We start from the raw sequence: 16,455 nt of genomic DNA on the forward strand, positions 1-16,455 counted from the left end.
TGTTTATTACAATATTATGCACAATAGCCAAATTATGGAAGCAGCCCAAGTGTCCATTGATAGATGAATGGATAAAGAAGATGTGGTATATATACACAATGGAATATTATTCAGCCATGAAAGAGAATGAAATCTTGCCATTTGCAACAACATGGCTGGAGCTAAAGAGTATCATGCTAAGCAAAATAAGTCACTTAGAGAAAGATAAATACGATATGATTTCACTCATATGTGGAATTTAAGAAACAAAACAAGTGAGTGAAGGGGGAAAAAAAACAGACAGGAACAAATCAAGAAACAGACTCTTACCTACAGAGAACAAACTAATGGCTACCAGAGGGGATATGGGAAAGGAGATGCGTGAAATAGGTGATGGGGATTAAAGAGTACATTTATCATGATGAGCACAAAGTAACGTACAGAATTGTTATATCACTATACTGTACACCTGAAAATAATATAACACTGTATGTTAACAACACAAAAATTATTTAATTTAAAATTAAAATTAAAAATCTATAAATAAAATGTCAGAAAAATAGTATTTTAGGAATCTATACATATGTATATTACATATGTATATTATATTGGTGATAAATATGGGTGATTTAGGTTGGTTCTTTATCTGAAATTTTACATAAGAATATAAATTACATTTTAATCAATATTTTTCTTCGATGGGATCCCTGGGTGGCACAGCGGTTTGGCGCCTGCCTTTGGCCCAGGGCGCGATCCTGGAGACCCGGGATCGAATCCCACGTCGGGCTCCCGGTGCAGGGAGCCTGCTTCTCCCTCTGCCTGTGTCTCTGCCTCTCTCTCTCTCTCTGTGACTATCATAAATAAATAAAAATTAAAAAAAAATTTTTCTTCGAAAGGCTATAAGCAGCATTAGTGAAAAATTCTTACTTGTAGGCTTCTAGGCTTGTTTCATGACCATGAATGTCTTTTTCCATGTCTTGTCTAATTTTTTCAGCACTCAGTTTGGCATTTTCAACATTTCCTAAAGCTTCTTCAAGTTCTCCATGAACTTGTTTGTATAGTTCCATTACCTAGTAATGAAAAATATTTTTGTTAATACATGCACTTAATGGGTAATTAAAAGAATCAGGCAACAGAAATATCAGAGAAAGAACTTAAATTTAGAGTAGTTTTGGATTTAAAGAAAAAGTTCTTTACATTGATTTTCTTCCCATATTAGTCTGTTTAGCACAGTAAAGTTTCAAGTTTCCATTAGCCTAAAAATCAGCAATACTAGGGATGTATAAATATTATTGAAGAAAATAAGTTCAATATCCCAGGTAACATGAGCAAAATAAAATAATTATCTTTTCAACTGCAGAAGAATTGCTACTTTTTATTGTTGAAATAATACTTTATTATAGAAAAAGCAGAAAACACAGATGAAAAAAATAAATCAACTGCAATCCTCTCGGGATAATCATTATTATCTTAATGAATGGGTCCAAAATACTACATTTTATTGTTTTTATTATCAAATATCATATACATTATCCTTCCCTCTTCATTTCTCTATTTTCTGTCAACCTATGGAGATGGAGTGGTTATAGTCTGGATGTCCTGCTGGAAAGTTGGAGGGAGGAGAATGTAAGGCACTAGGGAACAAATAGTCTTCTCCCCCAGGGCCAGTTGGTGAACTGAAATAAAGCAATTGCCTTCAGGAAAAGCAATAATGTTCATTAACTTTTAGAATAGCACAGAAGTAATAACCTCTACAAGATTATTCTTCAGGCACAGCAATGTAGGGGTATACATTTTAGTAGAGAGCAAAGAGTATACCAGGATGATGAGCAAAACAAACAAGAGGTCAGGAAACATAACAGAATTCCTAATATCAAATATCTCATGTCCAATTTGTCAGCACCTTTACGAGTAACCTGTAGGCATTGCTGGGGGGTGGTGGTCTCCATGTTGGGAACTAGGCTACATAACATGAGACAAATTCATCTCTAAGGCAACCTCTTGGGTTGGGTCTGTGTGGCACTGGTATATGTATCCTCCAATTGATGTGGATAATACTCTTGCGTTTCTATGTATTATGAGGCTGAGCTACTTGCAGAATTTGGAGGCAACATAGAGTGTTGGAGCTTGATTTACAAATAGCTATGCACTCAAGCACACTGGCTAGAGGCCTTGTGTCCATTAAACAATTGGTTAATTCAGCAGGTCTCTAGCCAGGATCTCAAAACTGAGTGAAGACAGCAAAATAAAATAAAGTTATATGATAAAGTACTATAAACAAAATACTACATTACACTTCCCCCAGCCACTAGCAATCAATCTGTTTTGTTTTATGGATTTATCTATTCTGGATATTTCATACAGTGATCTTTTTTTTTTTTTTTTTCGAGGATGTGATCTTTTGTATTTGGCTTCTTTATTTAGCAAAACCCCTCAAAGTTTATTTATGTTGTGACACATAACAGTATTTCATTTTAAAAAAATTTCTTTCTATGGTGTAAGATATATCACATTTTGTTTAATCATTAATCAGGTGACGGACAATGGGTTGTTTCCACCTTGAGCTAATATAAACACTGCTAAATGCTATGAACATTTATGTACAATTTTTGTTTTTTGAATATCAGTTTCCAATTCCTCAGAGTATATAATTGCTAGAGCATATGGTATTCTGTGTTAAACTCTGAGGAAATGCCAGTCTTTTCTACAGCATCTGCAACCATTTTACATTCCCATCAGCAAAGTACCACAGTTCCAATTTCTCCACATAGACCTCAAAACTTGTTATTTTGTTTTATTTTTAATCCCACCCTAATGGGTGTGAGGGGTATCTCATTGTGATTTTGGCTTGCATTTCCCCAATGACTAATGATGTTAAATATCTATCTTTTCAAATGTTTCCTGCCCATTTGTACATCTTTTGGAGATATATCTACTCAAGTCTTTTGCCCATTTTTAATCAGGTTATTTGTCTGGAGTTGCTGAATTTAAAAAGTTCTTTATATATTCTAGGTACTACACTGTTCTGAAATGTATAACCTGGAATATTTTCTCTCATTCTATAAGGTTTTTTTTTTTAACTTTTCTGATAGTATCCTTCTTCTCTCTTATTTTCACTGATATACATACAGTTGACACACAATGTTAAATTAATTTCAAGGGTACAACATAGTGTATTAACAAATCTATACATTGTGCTGTGCTCACCACAAGTGTGGCTACCATCTGTAACCATAAAATGCTATACAATCTCATTGACTATGTTCCCTATGTTGTACTTTAAAAAAAATGGGGGGGTGTATTTATGAGAGAGAGAGGCAGAGGAGGGACAGAGGGAAAGGAAGCAAGCAGACTGAACTGAACATGGAGCCTGACACGGGGCTCAATCTCATGACCCTTAGATAACCACCTGAGCCAAAACCAAGAGTCAGACACTTAACTGACTGTGCCACCCAGGAGCCCCTACTATGCTGTACCTTTTTTCCCAGTGACTTATTTATTCCATAACTAGAAGCCTGTACCTCCCATTCCTCTCCATTCGTTTGCCTATACGTCCACTCCCTCCCCTCTGGCAACTACAGTTTGTTTTCTGTATTTACAGTCTATTCCTGGCTTTTTGTTTTGTTTTGTTTTTCAGATTCCACATATAAGTGAAATCATACAGTATTTGTCTTTCTCTGATTTGTTTCACTTAGCATATCCTCTAGAGATCCATCCGTGTTGGCACAAATGGCAAGATCTCAATTTTACGGTTAATATTCTACTGTATATATGTATACCACATCTTCATCCATTCACCTATTGATGGACATTGAGGTTGTTTCCATAACTTGGCTGTTGTAAATAATGCTGCAATAAGACTGGAGTACATTTATCTTTTCGAATTAGTGTTTTTGTTTTATTTGGGTAAATCCCCAGTAGTAAAATTACTGGATCATATGGCATTTCTATTTTTAATTTTTTAAGGAACCTCCATACTGTTTTCCATAGTGGCTGCACCAACTTACATTCCCACAGCAGTGCATAAAGGTTCCTTTTTTTCCATGTCTTTGCCAAAACTTGCTACTTTTTGTCTTTTTGATTCTAGCTATTCTGACAGGTGTCAGGTGATATCTCATTGTGGTTTTGATTTATACTTCCCTGATTAGAGATGTTAAACATCTTTTCATGTATATGTTGGCCATCTGTATGTTTTCTTTGGAAAAATGTCTTTTCAGGTCCTCTGCCCATCTTATATTATTTGGGGTTTTTTTTGGGGGGGTTTGTTTGTTTTGGGGTTATGTAACTTCTTTAGATATTTTGGATATTCACCTTTATCAGATATTGATAGTGTCCTTTGATGCATAAAAGTTTTTAATTTTTATTGAAGTACAATATATAACAGTTTCAATTATAAAACATAATGATTCAATATTTCTATACATTGTGAAATGATCACCAAAATAAGTCTAGTTAACATACATTGCCACTCATAGCTAGAATTATTTTCTTGTGATGTGAATCTTGAAGATGTATTTCCTTAGCAACTTTCAAATATGCAATACAACATTAACTATAGTCACCATGCTGTACATTAAATCCCCATGACTTATGCATTTTATAACCAGAAATCTGTATCTTTTGACTCCCTTTTCATTCATCCTCTAACTCTTGCATCTGGCAACCACCAATCTGTTCTCTGTATCCCTGGAATTGTTTTTTGTTTTGTTTTTCTTTGATTCCACATATAAGTGAGATCATATATGTGTCTTTCTCTGCCTGACTTATTTCACTTAACATGATCCCCTCAAGGTCCATCCCTGTTGTTGCAAATGGCAAGATTTCATCTTTTTGGCTGAGTAATATACCATTGTGTGTGTGTGTGTGTGTGTGTGTGTGTGTGTGTGTGTGTATACCATAGCTTTATCCATTCATCCATTGATGGACACTTAGGTTGTTTCAGTATCTTGGCTATGGTACTAGCACTGGTACCCAATATGCAGCCAATAATGGCTACTATAATAATAATGGGTATATAATATAATAATGGGTATATAATAGAGTATATAATAATGGGTACTGCTGACTAATGCAGCAGTGAGCATGGGGATACACACATCTTTTCAAGTTTGTGTTTTTTCTTCTAATAAATACCCAGAAGTGGAATTGCTGAGTCCTAGAACAGTTCCATTTTTAATTTTCTGAGAAACTTCCATACTATTTTCCACAGTGGTTGCACCAATTTACATTCGCAGCAACAGTATAGAAGGGTTCCTTTTTCTCCACTTGTTATTTCTTGTCTTTTTGATTTTAGCTACTTTTAGCTTTTGTTTTATTTATTAGCCATTCTGACAAGTATTAGATGATCTCTTACTGTGGTTTTGATTTGTATTTTCCTGATGATTAGTGATGAGAATCTTCTCATGTACTTGCTGGTTATCTGTATGTTTTCTTTGGAAAAATATCTATTCAGATTTTCTGCCTTTTTTTTTATTTTATTTTTTATTGGTGTTCAATTTACTAACATACAGAATAACCCCCAGTGCCGTCACCCATTCACTCCCACCCCCCGCCCTCCTCCCCTTCTACCACCCCTAGTTCGTTTCCCAGAGTTAGCAGTCATTACGTTCTGTCTCCCTTTCTGATATTTCCCACACATTTCTTCTCCCTTCCCTTATATTCCCTTTCACTATTATTTATATTCCCCAAATGAATGAGAACATATAATGTTTGTCCTTCTCCGACTGACTTACTTCACTCAGCATAATACCCTCCAGTTCCATCCACATTGAAGCAAATGGTGGGTATTTGTCGTTTCTAATAGCTGAGTAATATTCCATTGTATACATAAACCACATCTTTATCCATTCATCTTTTGTTGGACACCGAGGATCCTTCCACAGTTTGGCTATTGTGGACATTGCTGCTATAAACATCGGGGTGCAGGTGTCCTGGCGTTTCATTGCATTTGTATCTTTGGGGTAAATCCCCAACAGTGCAATTGCTGGGTCGTAGGGCAGGTCTATTTTTAACTGTTTGAGGAACCTCCACACAGTTTTCCAGAATGGCTGCACCAGTTCACATTCCCACCAACAGTGTAAGAGGGTTCCCTTTTCTCCGCATCCTCTCCAACATTTGTTGTTTCCTGCCTTGTTAATTTTCCACATTCTCACTGGTGTGAGGTGGTATCTCATTGTGGTTTTAATTTGTATTTCCCTGATGGCAAGTGATGCAGAGCATTTTCTCATATGCATGTTGGCCATGTCTATGTCTTCCTCTGTGAGATTTCTGTTCATGTCTTTTGCCCATTTCATGATTGGATTGTTTGTTTCTTTGGTGTTGAGTTTAATAAGTTCTTTATAGATCTTGGAAACTAGCCCTTTATCTGATCTGTCATTTGCAAATATCTTCTCCCATTCTGTAGGTTGTCTTTGAGTTTTGTTGACTGTATCCTTTGCTGTGCAAAAGCTTCTTACCTTGATGAAGTCCCAATAGTTCATTCTTGCTTTTGTTTCTTTTGCCTTCGTGGATGTACTTGCAAGAAGTTACTGTGGCCGAGTTCAAAAAGGGAGTTGCCTGTGTTCTTCTCTAGGATTTTGATGGAATCTTGTCTCACATTTAGATCTTTCATCCATTTTGAGTTTATCTTTGTGTATGGTGAAAGAGAGTGGTCTAGTTTCATTCTTCTGCATGTGGATGTCCAATTTTCCCAGCACCATTTATTGAAGAGACTGTCTTTCTTCCAATGGATAGTCTTTCCTCCTTTATAGAATATTAGTTGACCATAATGTTCAGGGTCCACTTCTGGATTCTCTATTCTGTTCCACTGATCTATGTGTCTGTTTTTGTGCCAGTACCACACTGTCTTGATGACCACAGCTTTGTAGTACAACCTGAAATCTGGCATTGTGATGCCCCCAGATATGGTTTTCTTTTTTAAAATTCCCCTGGCTATTCGGGGTCTTTTCTGATTCCACACAAATCTTAAAATAATTTGTTCTAACTCTCTGAAGAAAGTCCATGGTATTTTGATAGGGATTGCATTAAACGTGTATATTGCCCTGGGTAACATTGACATTTTCACAATATTAATTCTGCCAATCCATGAGCATGGAATATTTTTCCATCTCTTTGTGTCTTCCTCAATTCCTTTCAGAAGTGTTCTATAGTTTTGAGGGTATAGATCCTTTACCTCTTTGGTTAGGTGTATTCCTAGGTATCTTATGCTTTTGGGTGCAATTGTAAATGGGATTGACTCCTTAATTTCTCTTTCTTCAGTCTCATTGTTAGTGTATAGAAATGCCACTGATTTCTGGGCATTGATTTTGTATCCTGCCACGCTACCGAATTGCTGTATGAGTTCTAGCAATCTTGGGGTGGAGGCTTTTGGGTTTTCCATGTAGAGTATCATGTCATCGGCAAAGACGGAGAGTTTGACTTCTTCTTTGCCAATTTGATTTTTTTTAATTTATTTATGACAGTCACACAGAGAGAGAGAGAGAGGCAGAGACACAGGCAGAGGGAGAAGCAGGCTCCATGCACCGAGAGCCTGATGTGGGATTCGATCCCAGGTCTCCAGGATCACGCCCTGGGCCAAAGGCAGGCGCCAAACCGCTGCGCCACCCAGGGATCCCTTCTTTGCCAATTTGAATGCCTTTAATGTCTTTTTGTTGTCTGATTGCTGAGGCTAGGACTTCCAGTACTATGTTGAACAGCAGTGGTGAGAGTGGACATCCCTGTCTTGTTCCTGATCTTAGGGGAAAGGCTCCCAGTGCTTCCCCATTGAGAATGATATTTGCTGTGGGCTTTTCATAGATGGCTTTTAAGATGTCGAGGAATGTTCCCTCTATCCCTACACTCTGAAGAGTTTTGATCAGAAATGGATGCCATATTTTGTCAAATGCTTTCTCTGCATCTAATGAGAGGATCCTATGGTTCTTGGTTTTTCTCTTGCTGATATGATGAATCACATTGATTGTTTTACGGGTGTTGAAGCAGCCTTGTGTCCCGGGGATAAATCCTACTTGGTCATGGTCAATAATTTTCTTAATGTACTGTTGGATCCTATTGGCTAGTATCTTGTTGAGAAATTTTGCATCCATGTTCATCAGGGATATTGGTCTGTAATTCTCCTTTTTGGCGGGGTCTTTGTCTGGTTTTGGAATTAAGGTGATGCTGGCCTCATAGAACAAATTTGGAAGTACTCCATCTCTTTCTATCTTTCCAAACAGCTTTAGGAGAATAGGTATGGTTTCTTCTTTAAACGTTTGATAAAATTCCCCTGGGAAGCCATCTGGCCCTGGACTCTTGTGTCTTGGGAGGTTTTTGATGACTGCTTCAATTTCCTCCCTGGTTATTGGCCTGTTCAGGTTTTCTATTTCTTCCTGTTCCAGTTTTGGTAGTTTGTGGCTTTCCAGGAATGCGTCCATTTCTCCTAGATTGCCTAATTTATTGGCGTATAGCTGTTCATAATATGTTTTTAAAATCATTTGTATTTCCTTGGTGTTGGTAGTGATCTCTCCTTTCTCATTCATGATTTTCTTAATTTGAGTCTTCTCTCTCTTCTTTTTAATAAGGCTGGCTAATGGTTTATCTATCTTATTAATTCTTTCAAAGAACCAACTCCTGGTTCTGTTGATCTGTTCCACAGTTCTTCTGGTCTCGATTTCGTTGAGTTCTGCTCGAATCTTTATTAACTCCCTTCTTCTCTTGGGTGTAGGATCTATTTGCTGTTTTTCTCTAGCTCCTTTATGTGTAAGGTTAGCTTTTGTATTTGAGTTCTTTCCAGTTTTTGAATGGATGCTAATTTCCCCCTTAGGACTGCTTTTGCTGCATCCCAAAGATTTGGATGGTTGTATATTCATTCTCATTAGTTTCCACGAATCTTTTTAATTCTTCCTTAATTTCCTGGTTGACCCTTTCATCTTTTAGCAGGATGGTCCTTAACCTCCACGTGTTTGAGGTCCTTCCAAACTTCTTGTTGTGATTTAGTTCAAATTTCAAGGCCTTATGGTCTGAGAATATGCAGGGGACAATCCCAATCTTTTGGTATCGTTTCAGACCCGATTTGTGACCCAATATGTGGTCTATTCTGGAGAAAGTTTATGTGCACTTGAGAAGAATGTGTATTCAGTTGAGTTTGGATGTAAAGTTCTGTAGATATCTGTGAAATCCATCTGGTCCAGTGTATCATTTAAAGCTCTTGTTTCTTTGGAGATGTTGTGCTTAGAAGACCTATCGAGTACAGAAAGAGCTAGATTGAAGTCACCAAGTATAAGTGTATTATTATCTAAGTATTTCTTCACTTTGGTTAATAACTGATTTATATATTTGGCAGCTCCCACATTCGGGACATATATATTGAGGATTGTTAAGTCCTCTTGTTGAATAGATCCTTTAAGTATGATATAGTGTCCCTCTTCATCTCTCACTACAGTCATCGGGGTAAATTTTAGTTTATCTGATATAAGGATGGCTACCCCTGCTTTCATTTGAGGACCATTCGAATGGTAAATGGTTCTCCAACCTTTTATTTTCAGGCTGTAGGTGTCCTTCTGTCTAAAATGAGTCTCTTGTAGACAGCAAATAGATGGGTCCTGCTTTTTTATCCAGTCTGAAACCCTGCGCCTTTTGATGGGGTCATTAAGCCCGTTCACATTCAGAGTTACTGAATGAGAGATATGAGTTTAGTGTCATCATGATAACTATTCAGTCCTTGATTTTGTGGAATGTTCCACTGAACTTCTTCTTAAAGGGGAATTTTAAGAGTCCCCCTTAAAATTTCTTGCAGAGCTGGTTTGGAGGTTACATATTCTTTTAGTTGCTGCCTGTCTTGGAAGCTCTTTATCTCTCCTTCCATTTTGAATGAGAGCCTTGCTGGATAAAGTATTCTTGGTTGCATGTTCTTCTCATTCCTGCCAGCCCTTTCTGGCCTGCCAGGTCTCTGTGGAGAGGTCTGCTGTTACCCTAATACTCCTTCCCATAAAAGTCAGGGATTTCTTGTCTCTTGCTGCTTTAAGGATCTTCTCTTTATCTTTGGAATTTGCAAGCTTCACTATTAAATATCGAGGTGTTGAACGGTTTTTATTGATTTTAGGGGGGGATCTCTCTATTTCCTGGATCTGAATGCCTGTTTCCCTTCCCAGATTAGGAAAGTTTTCAGCTAGAATTTGTTCAAATACGTATTCTGGCCCTCTGGCCCTTCTGGCAGCCTCGGGAACACCAATTAAACATAGGTTTTTCTTCCTCAGGCTGTCGTTGTTTGTCTCTTTTTTCCTCAGTTTCCCTCTTTGCTATCAACTTGTCTTCTATGTCACTCTCTCGTTCTTCCACCTCGTTAACCCTCGTCGTTAGGACTTCTAGTTTGGATTGCATCTCATTCAATTGATTTTTAATTTCTGCCTGATTAGCTCTAAATTCTGCAGTTATGAAGTCTCTTGAGTCCTTTATGCTTTTTTCTAGAGCCACCAGTAGCTGTATAATAGTGCTTCTGAATTGGCTTTCTGACATTGAATTGTAATCCAGATTTTGTAACTCTGTGGGAGAGAGGACTGTTTCTGATTCTTTCTTTTGAGGTGAGGTTTTCCTTCTAGTCATTTTGCTCAGTGCAGAGTGGCCAAAAGCAAGTTGTATTGGGAAAAGGAGAAAAAGAGAGGAGAGAAAGAAGGAAAGAAAAGAGAATGAGAAAAAAAAGGAAGAAAAAAAAACGAAAAAAGAAAAGAAAAAGAGAAAGAAAAAGAAAGGAGAAAAAGGGGGGTGGGGGAAGGAAACAAATCAAAAAGCAAAAAAAAAAAAAAAAAAGAACCACGGGGGAGTATCTTCTGATTCTGTGTACTTTAAGTCCCTTGGCTTCCCCTGGAAGTTGTCAGTCTAGCTGGTCTTCTGGGGGAGGGGCCTGCTGTGCTGATTTTCAGGTGTTAGCAGTTGGGGGAGCTGCTGTGCCCCTGCCTGGTGCAGGGCTCAGTGGGGGTTGTTTACCCCGTGAGGCCGCAGGAGGAAGAACCCCAGTGGCGGGGCCAGCTCTGGAAACCTGGATTCAGCCCCCACAGGAACTCCGGAGCTCTCGGTCTGCAGGGCCTGGAGGCTCCGGGGCGGGGCCTTTGATCTGCTCAGCTGGGGCAGGAGCGTCCTTGCTGTCCTGGGCCCTCCCGGCCTCTGCCTGTCCCGGGGGAGGCCTGATCCTGGGCTGTGTCCCGGCGCCCTGTGCTCCGGGGCCTGCGCTGTTGGATTCGCGCTCCCGCCCCGCAGCCCCCTCCGCGGAGACACCGCCCGAGCCCCCCGAGCTGCTCCTGGAACCGCGCAGCCCCCTCCGCAAGGAGCCTCTTCCTCTGCCCGAGCCCCTCCGAGCTGCTCCCGAGGCCCCGCAGCCCCCTCCGCGGAGCCGCCGCCCGAGCCCCTCCGAGCTGCTCCGGGACCCGCCGTGTGCTGCAGCCCTTAGGGAGCTCGGCGCACTCTCCCGGGGCGCAGGTGTCTGTTAGTGTCCCAGGGAGCCCGAGTGCATCCCCGCCCTCCTGGGTCCTGCTCCAACTCCCTGCGAGCCCCTTTCCGCCCGGGAAGGTCGGTGCAGCTCCTGCGTCTCCGGGACGGGGCTCTCCTGTCCTGGGGACACTCGCCCCGGCCTCAGCCCGGCTCCTCGCGGGGCCCTCCCCCTTGGAGGCCTTTGTTTCTTTATTTCTTTTTCCCCGTCTTCCTACCTCGATAGAAGCGCGAACTCTTCTCACTGTAGCATTCCAGGTGTTCTCTCTTTAATTCTCAGGCCGAATTCATAGATTTTCAGGATAATTTGAAGGTTTTCTAGGTAATTTGGTGGAGACAGGTGACTTGGGGACCCTACTCTTCCGCCATCTTGCCCCTCCTCCTCTGCCTTTTTTTATATCATATTATCTTATTTTGGTGTTGAGTTATATGAAGTTCTTGATTTCAGATATAATCCCGTACCAGATACATGATTTGCAAATTTTCTTCCATTCAGTATTTTGTCTTTGCATTTTGTTAACGGTGCCTCTTGTCATGCAGAAGCTTTTTAGGTTGATGTATCCACACTTACTTATTTTTGCTTTCGTTATCTTTGCTTTTGGTGTCAAATCCAAAACAGTGAATAAAATGAACAGTAGTAGCTTGACCTCTAAAACAATGTCAGATTAAAAAACAAATAGCAGAAACTTATACAATGTTTGATACTATCTGAAGAATAAAAAATAAATTATGCATGTGCTTAAATATATATATATACACACACATATATACGTATTAAAATATACAAAATGCACAAACAGATTTTTATGATAAGGTTGTGTTTGGAGAGTGAGGGAGGAAAAGGGAACAGTTGAAAATACAGGACACATTTAACAAGTCTATTTACTTTAAAATAGTAAAAAAAAGAATATGAAATAAATTTGCTCATTTAGTGGCAGGTATAAATAATTTATTTTTCCATAGTACAATCCCACAATAGGAGAGTTAATGTTAATTAACCATTAAAAAGATTTTACACTTTATTATCATGAAAGTGACTAATATATTACTTGCATTCTCCCCAGTTCGATTTACAACTTCAAAAATTACCATGTTGTTTTAAATCTCTAAAACGTTGACTAAATATTACTAATACTCCTAAGTATAAAAGGGATGATGACAAAATTTAAATGATTATCAACTGACTGTATTATGTGTAGTTTAATAATTCCTTTAGGAAATAAATAGAAGGTCCATTTTCAATGAAAATGAAACATTTAAAGATGTTAATTTCTCATAGCTGTATTATTTTTTAAACTACATAACAATCTATAAAATGCATATCCATTCATTTATCCATTTACCTCAAATTTTTTTGTATAAAATTCTTTGAGAGTTTCAAGTTCTTTGTTGTGCTTTGAGTTAATTAGAGGACCATGTTTATTCATGTAGTCTATGTCTGCTTGAAGTTTTGCATTAGCTTCTTCTAATTTTGTCTTTTGTTCCTCAAAATGTTTTAGTTGATAAGCTTTATCTTCAAGATGCCATCGTAATTCTATAATATCTCTCAAATAAGCCTCGTGTTCTAGACATACAATAATAAGAAAAAAAATCTGATTTTAAAACAAAAGCTCCAGAAATAAATCTTTATTTGATAATAGAAAAATATGAAATACTTTAGATCCAGAAATTACTTATCTGTGAAGCTTACTAAATTTAATGTTATTTTAATATTGCATTATAAAATATATTGCTTTCTTCATTTATTAGCAAAGGGATTAAAATATACATTCTATAAACTAATAATTGTTTTAGTACAAACCCTGCCTGTTACAACCCATGTATATACTGGGTTATGTATAACCACTCTATAAATTACAAAATGAGGAAAAACCGCAAGAGTAGAGGCCTTCTAAAATCATCTAGAAGTAAAATGATGCGGTAGGAATTATAAATGTCAGAAAGGAAATGGAAAAAATAAGTACTATTCTCTGTTGATAAAATTATGTATCAAAACACAAAAATATCAACTGAAAATCATTACAAATGGGTAGCTTATATTTAAAAATGCTTATTGTTGTAAGCCACTGAGTTCCAAGGTGATTTGTTATGAAGCATTATTGTAGTAATAACATTAATTCATATGACTAAACAATGCAGAACAAAATTAGGATATTTAACATTATGCTATTACTGAGATCTTCCACACTAGAAACACTCTTGTGAGCTTCTCTATGGGACACAATTATCTTCATACTCCATTCTTTCTGAATGGTCTATTCCCAGAATACCAGACCTCCTTTCACCAGTCTTCACATTCATGTCTTTCCAACTCCCATTATGCCATTTTTTTGCTACTTCCCTTTTGTATCACAGGACATTTCTCCTACAAGGTAATCTGTATTTACCCTTTGCAAATTGAGATTGTAATAAACAGCTGTCCAAATTATGTGAACATACCATTCAATCCATACATAAACTGGTCTGTGATATTTTTTTTCTTTCCTTTGGTAATCAGTCATAGGGAAGTACCCATAGAGCTCTAAATGTGGGTTAAGGGAAAGACAGAGAATCTAAAGAAGCAGGTAAAAAAAATAATAAAATAAAATAAAATAAAATAAAATAAAATAAAATAAAATAAAATAAAATAAAAAATAAATAAAATAAAATAAAATAAAATAAAATAAAATAAAATAAAATAAAATAAAATAAAATAAATTAAAGACAGAAGCAGGTACAATGAGAGTACCAGGGAAATCTGAGTCGTTAGTTTCTTTGTGCCTCCAGACATTGCTTGAGTATGATAAATATACATACTTTTTTATTTTGTAAGGAAACACAGCTTTGCATATTGAATTTTAAATTTGTAAGTTCACACAACACCCAATTTCTGATGAAAACCTTATTTCTGATGATCTTTTTGGATAGGAAAATAAAAAGACATTTGCTAGATTATTGGCTGCATATTGGGTACCAGTGCCTATCATTCTGTGGAGGAGGAGGATGTGACCAAGCAGAAAGGAAGGTAGTCAGATGTATAAAACCCCATCCTCTCCCTTCTCTATTATCTCCCGTGGTCTCTTGCCCATTGGTTGAACCAGTAGGAAGAAAAGTACAAAAGATATCTTTGATGTAGTCCATTATGAATCAGCTTCATGAACCACGAAACAAAAGATACAAGTGTTAGTGGGCTGGTTAGGGCGATGAAAGGATAGGGAGGAGTAACCACAGATATCTAGACAAAATTGAATTTCCTCAATATTTAGTAAGTTATAAGGGTTTTTTTTGTAAAAATTATCAAAAATTCTATAAACATCATACTTAATGTAAAGGTTAAGGAAATTGAAAGTTTTTCCTGTCACAAAGCTAGAGACTTTGAGAATCTAAAATCTATAAGAATATATAATTCTGTAATCTGTAAAAAAAAAGTATAAAATTTAGAAATTATATCTTAGATATATCAATATAAAGGCAATATATTCCTGAAAGTACATTACTTTTCAGGAATATTTTACAAACAGAAGGCATCTAAAAACTATACAGTAAATAATGAATTTAAATTTCATTACATGTTTTAGCTATTTAAATAAAATAGATGAACATAATTTCAGTTTTTTAAGTAGATCTTCAATAGTTTTTTAAAGATCTTTAAGGAGATCTTTAAGTAAAAGATAGCCAAGTAATAAGTTATCAACAATGGCAAGAATGTATTCCATCATTGAAAATGCATTTATAAGGCTTGTAGAATGTGTATGTATGTATCTCAATTTGATTTTATTTTGGTAATTCCTTAAGTAGAACTTCATATAAACCACAAACAACAGCATCTACTCTTATAAAGGCCATATGAAATTATGTAGAAATTTATCAGTAATATGTTAATTAAAACCAGCTACCACTGACTCTTCTACTACTACCGACAAGGGCTTCCCAAACATTTTTAAAAATTGTAGGGGCATCTGGGTGGCACAGTCTCTTAAGTATCTGACTTTTGGTTCTTGCTCAGATCGTGGTCTTAGGATTGTTGAGATCAAGCTTTGCCTTGGGCTCCACATTTAGCATGGAGTCCACCTAAGATTCTCTTTTCCTCTGCCTCTGCCCCTTCTGTGCTCTCACTCTCTAAATAAATAAATCTTTTTTAAAAAATTGCAGATAATTCCTTGTAGATGTGAATGTGAATCTGCTCAAAATCTGGGTTCCAGAATTTCTCAGGATGCCTATCCTGATCCTTTTGTACCTTTGGCTGCCTCTAAAACACTAATTTGTATGTAAGTATGAATTTATAAATTACATACCTATGCTATGGTATTAGTACAGTATAAACAGCATAAATTCTATTCAAAAACTTTGTGAACATGAAATGTTTTGTAAAATGCATGCTTTATGTGTGGGTAGAAAAAGGTCTACTCTTACTTGAGTTTTGAGCACTTTTTGCATAATTTATAGAATTAACTCTTTAGTAAAGGGCAAAAAAGAGCACAGACAAGGCTGAATAAAATTCATCCAGTCTAGCCTCTGGGCAATTTACTGCTTCTTGAGTTCTGCTCTAGGAGGTAGTGAACAATTGGTGAGTTCAATGTGTGAGCTCAGTATTACTTTAAAAGGAACAAACAGTCATTAAATTCATTGCATTCATTTAATTTATTGTATTAAAATAACATAATCAAGGAACTGCTGGATAACTGTATTTTGTCAGGTTCAGTGAAAGCAAAATTAAACCCAAATAATCAAGAAAGAAAACAAAAAAGAATAAAATTTAAAATATAAATAAAAGTTCTAGTCTTTTCTTGCAACTCCTTAAATTGTATACAACTTACTTTGGAAACTATAGTTTTAGAAGACGTAAACTAAAGTAAATGTAGGTGTTCAGTTTGATACATTCTTTAATGTTTCAGAGTAATAATTAATAGCCTCCTTTTTCCTCTCAAAAGTGTCTTAGTTTAAATGACAGGTTTATGAGCACCTTAATATAACCCACTTATAAAGCATATGAATCCTAAATTAAAATTTTTAACTGATATAAAATTTATTTATAAAAGAGTT

The 16,455-nt window shown here is 36.8% G+C and overlaps 1 protein-coding gene across 10 annotated transcripts in view; it reads right to left on the reverse strand.

Moving 5' to 3' along the window:
- CCDC178 (coiled-coil domain containing 178) overlaps positions 1–16,455 on the reverse strand; it is a 421,095-nt gene that overhangs the window by 327,730 nt on the left and 76,910 nt on the right. For all 10 annotated transcript variants that reach the window (XR_013381334.1, XR_013381333.1, XM_077900386.1 and 7 more), the window contains 2 exons: positions 12,777–12,997; positions 907–1,049 (listed from right to left, as the gene is read on the reverse strand). Coding sequence is in view for 8 of the 10 variants with exons in the window: in XM_077900386.1 (XP_077756512.1) it covers positions 907–1,049; positions 12,777–12,997 (364 nt within the window). In the remaining 2 variants the exon portion in view is untranslated. The remainder of the gene's footprint in view (positions 1–906; positions 1,050–12,776; positions 12,998–16,455) is intronic.

This window comes from Canis aureus, chromosome 6, assembly GCF_053574225.1.
Source record: "Canis aureus isolate CA01 chromosome 6, VMU_Caureus_v.1.0, whole genome shotgun sequence".
In the NCBI taxonomy this organism is placed as follows: Eukaryota; Metazoa; Chordata; class Mammalia; order Carnivora; family Canidae; genus Canis; species Canis aureus.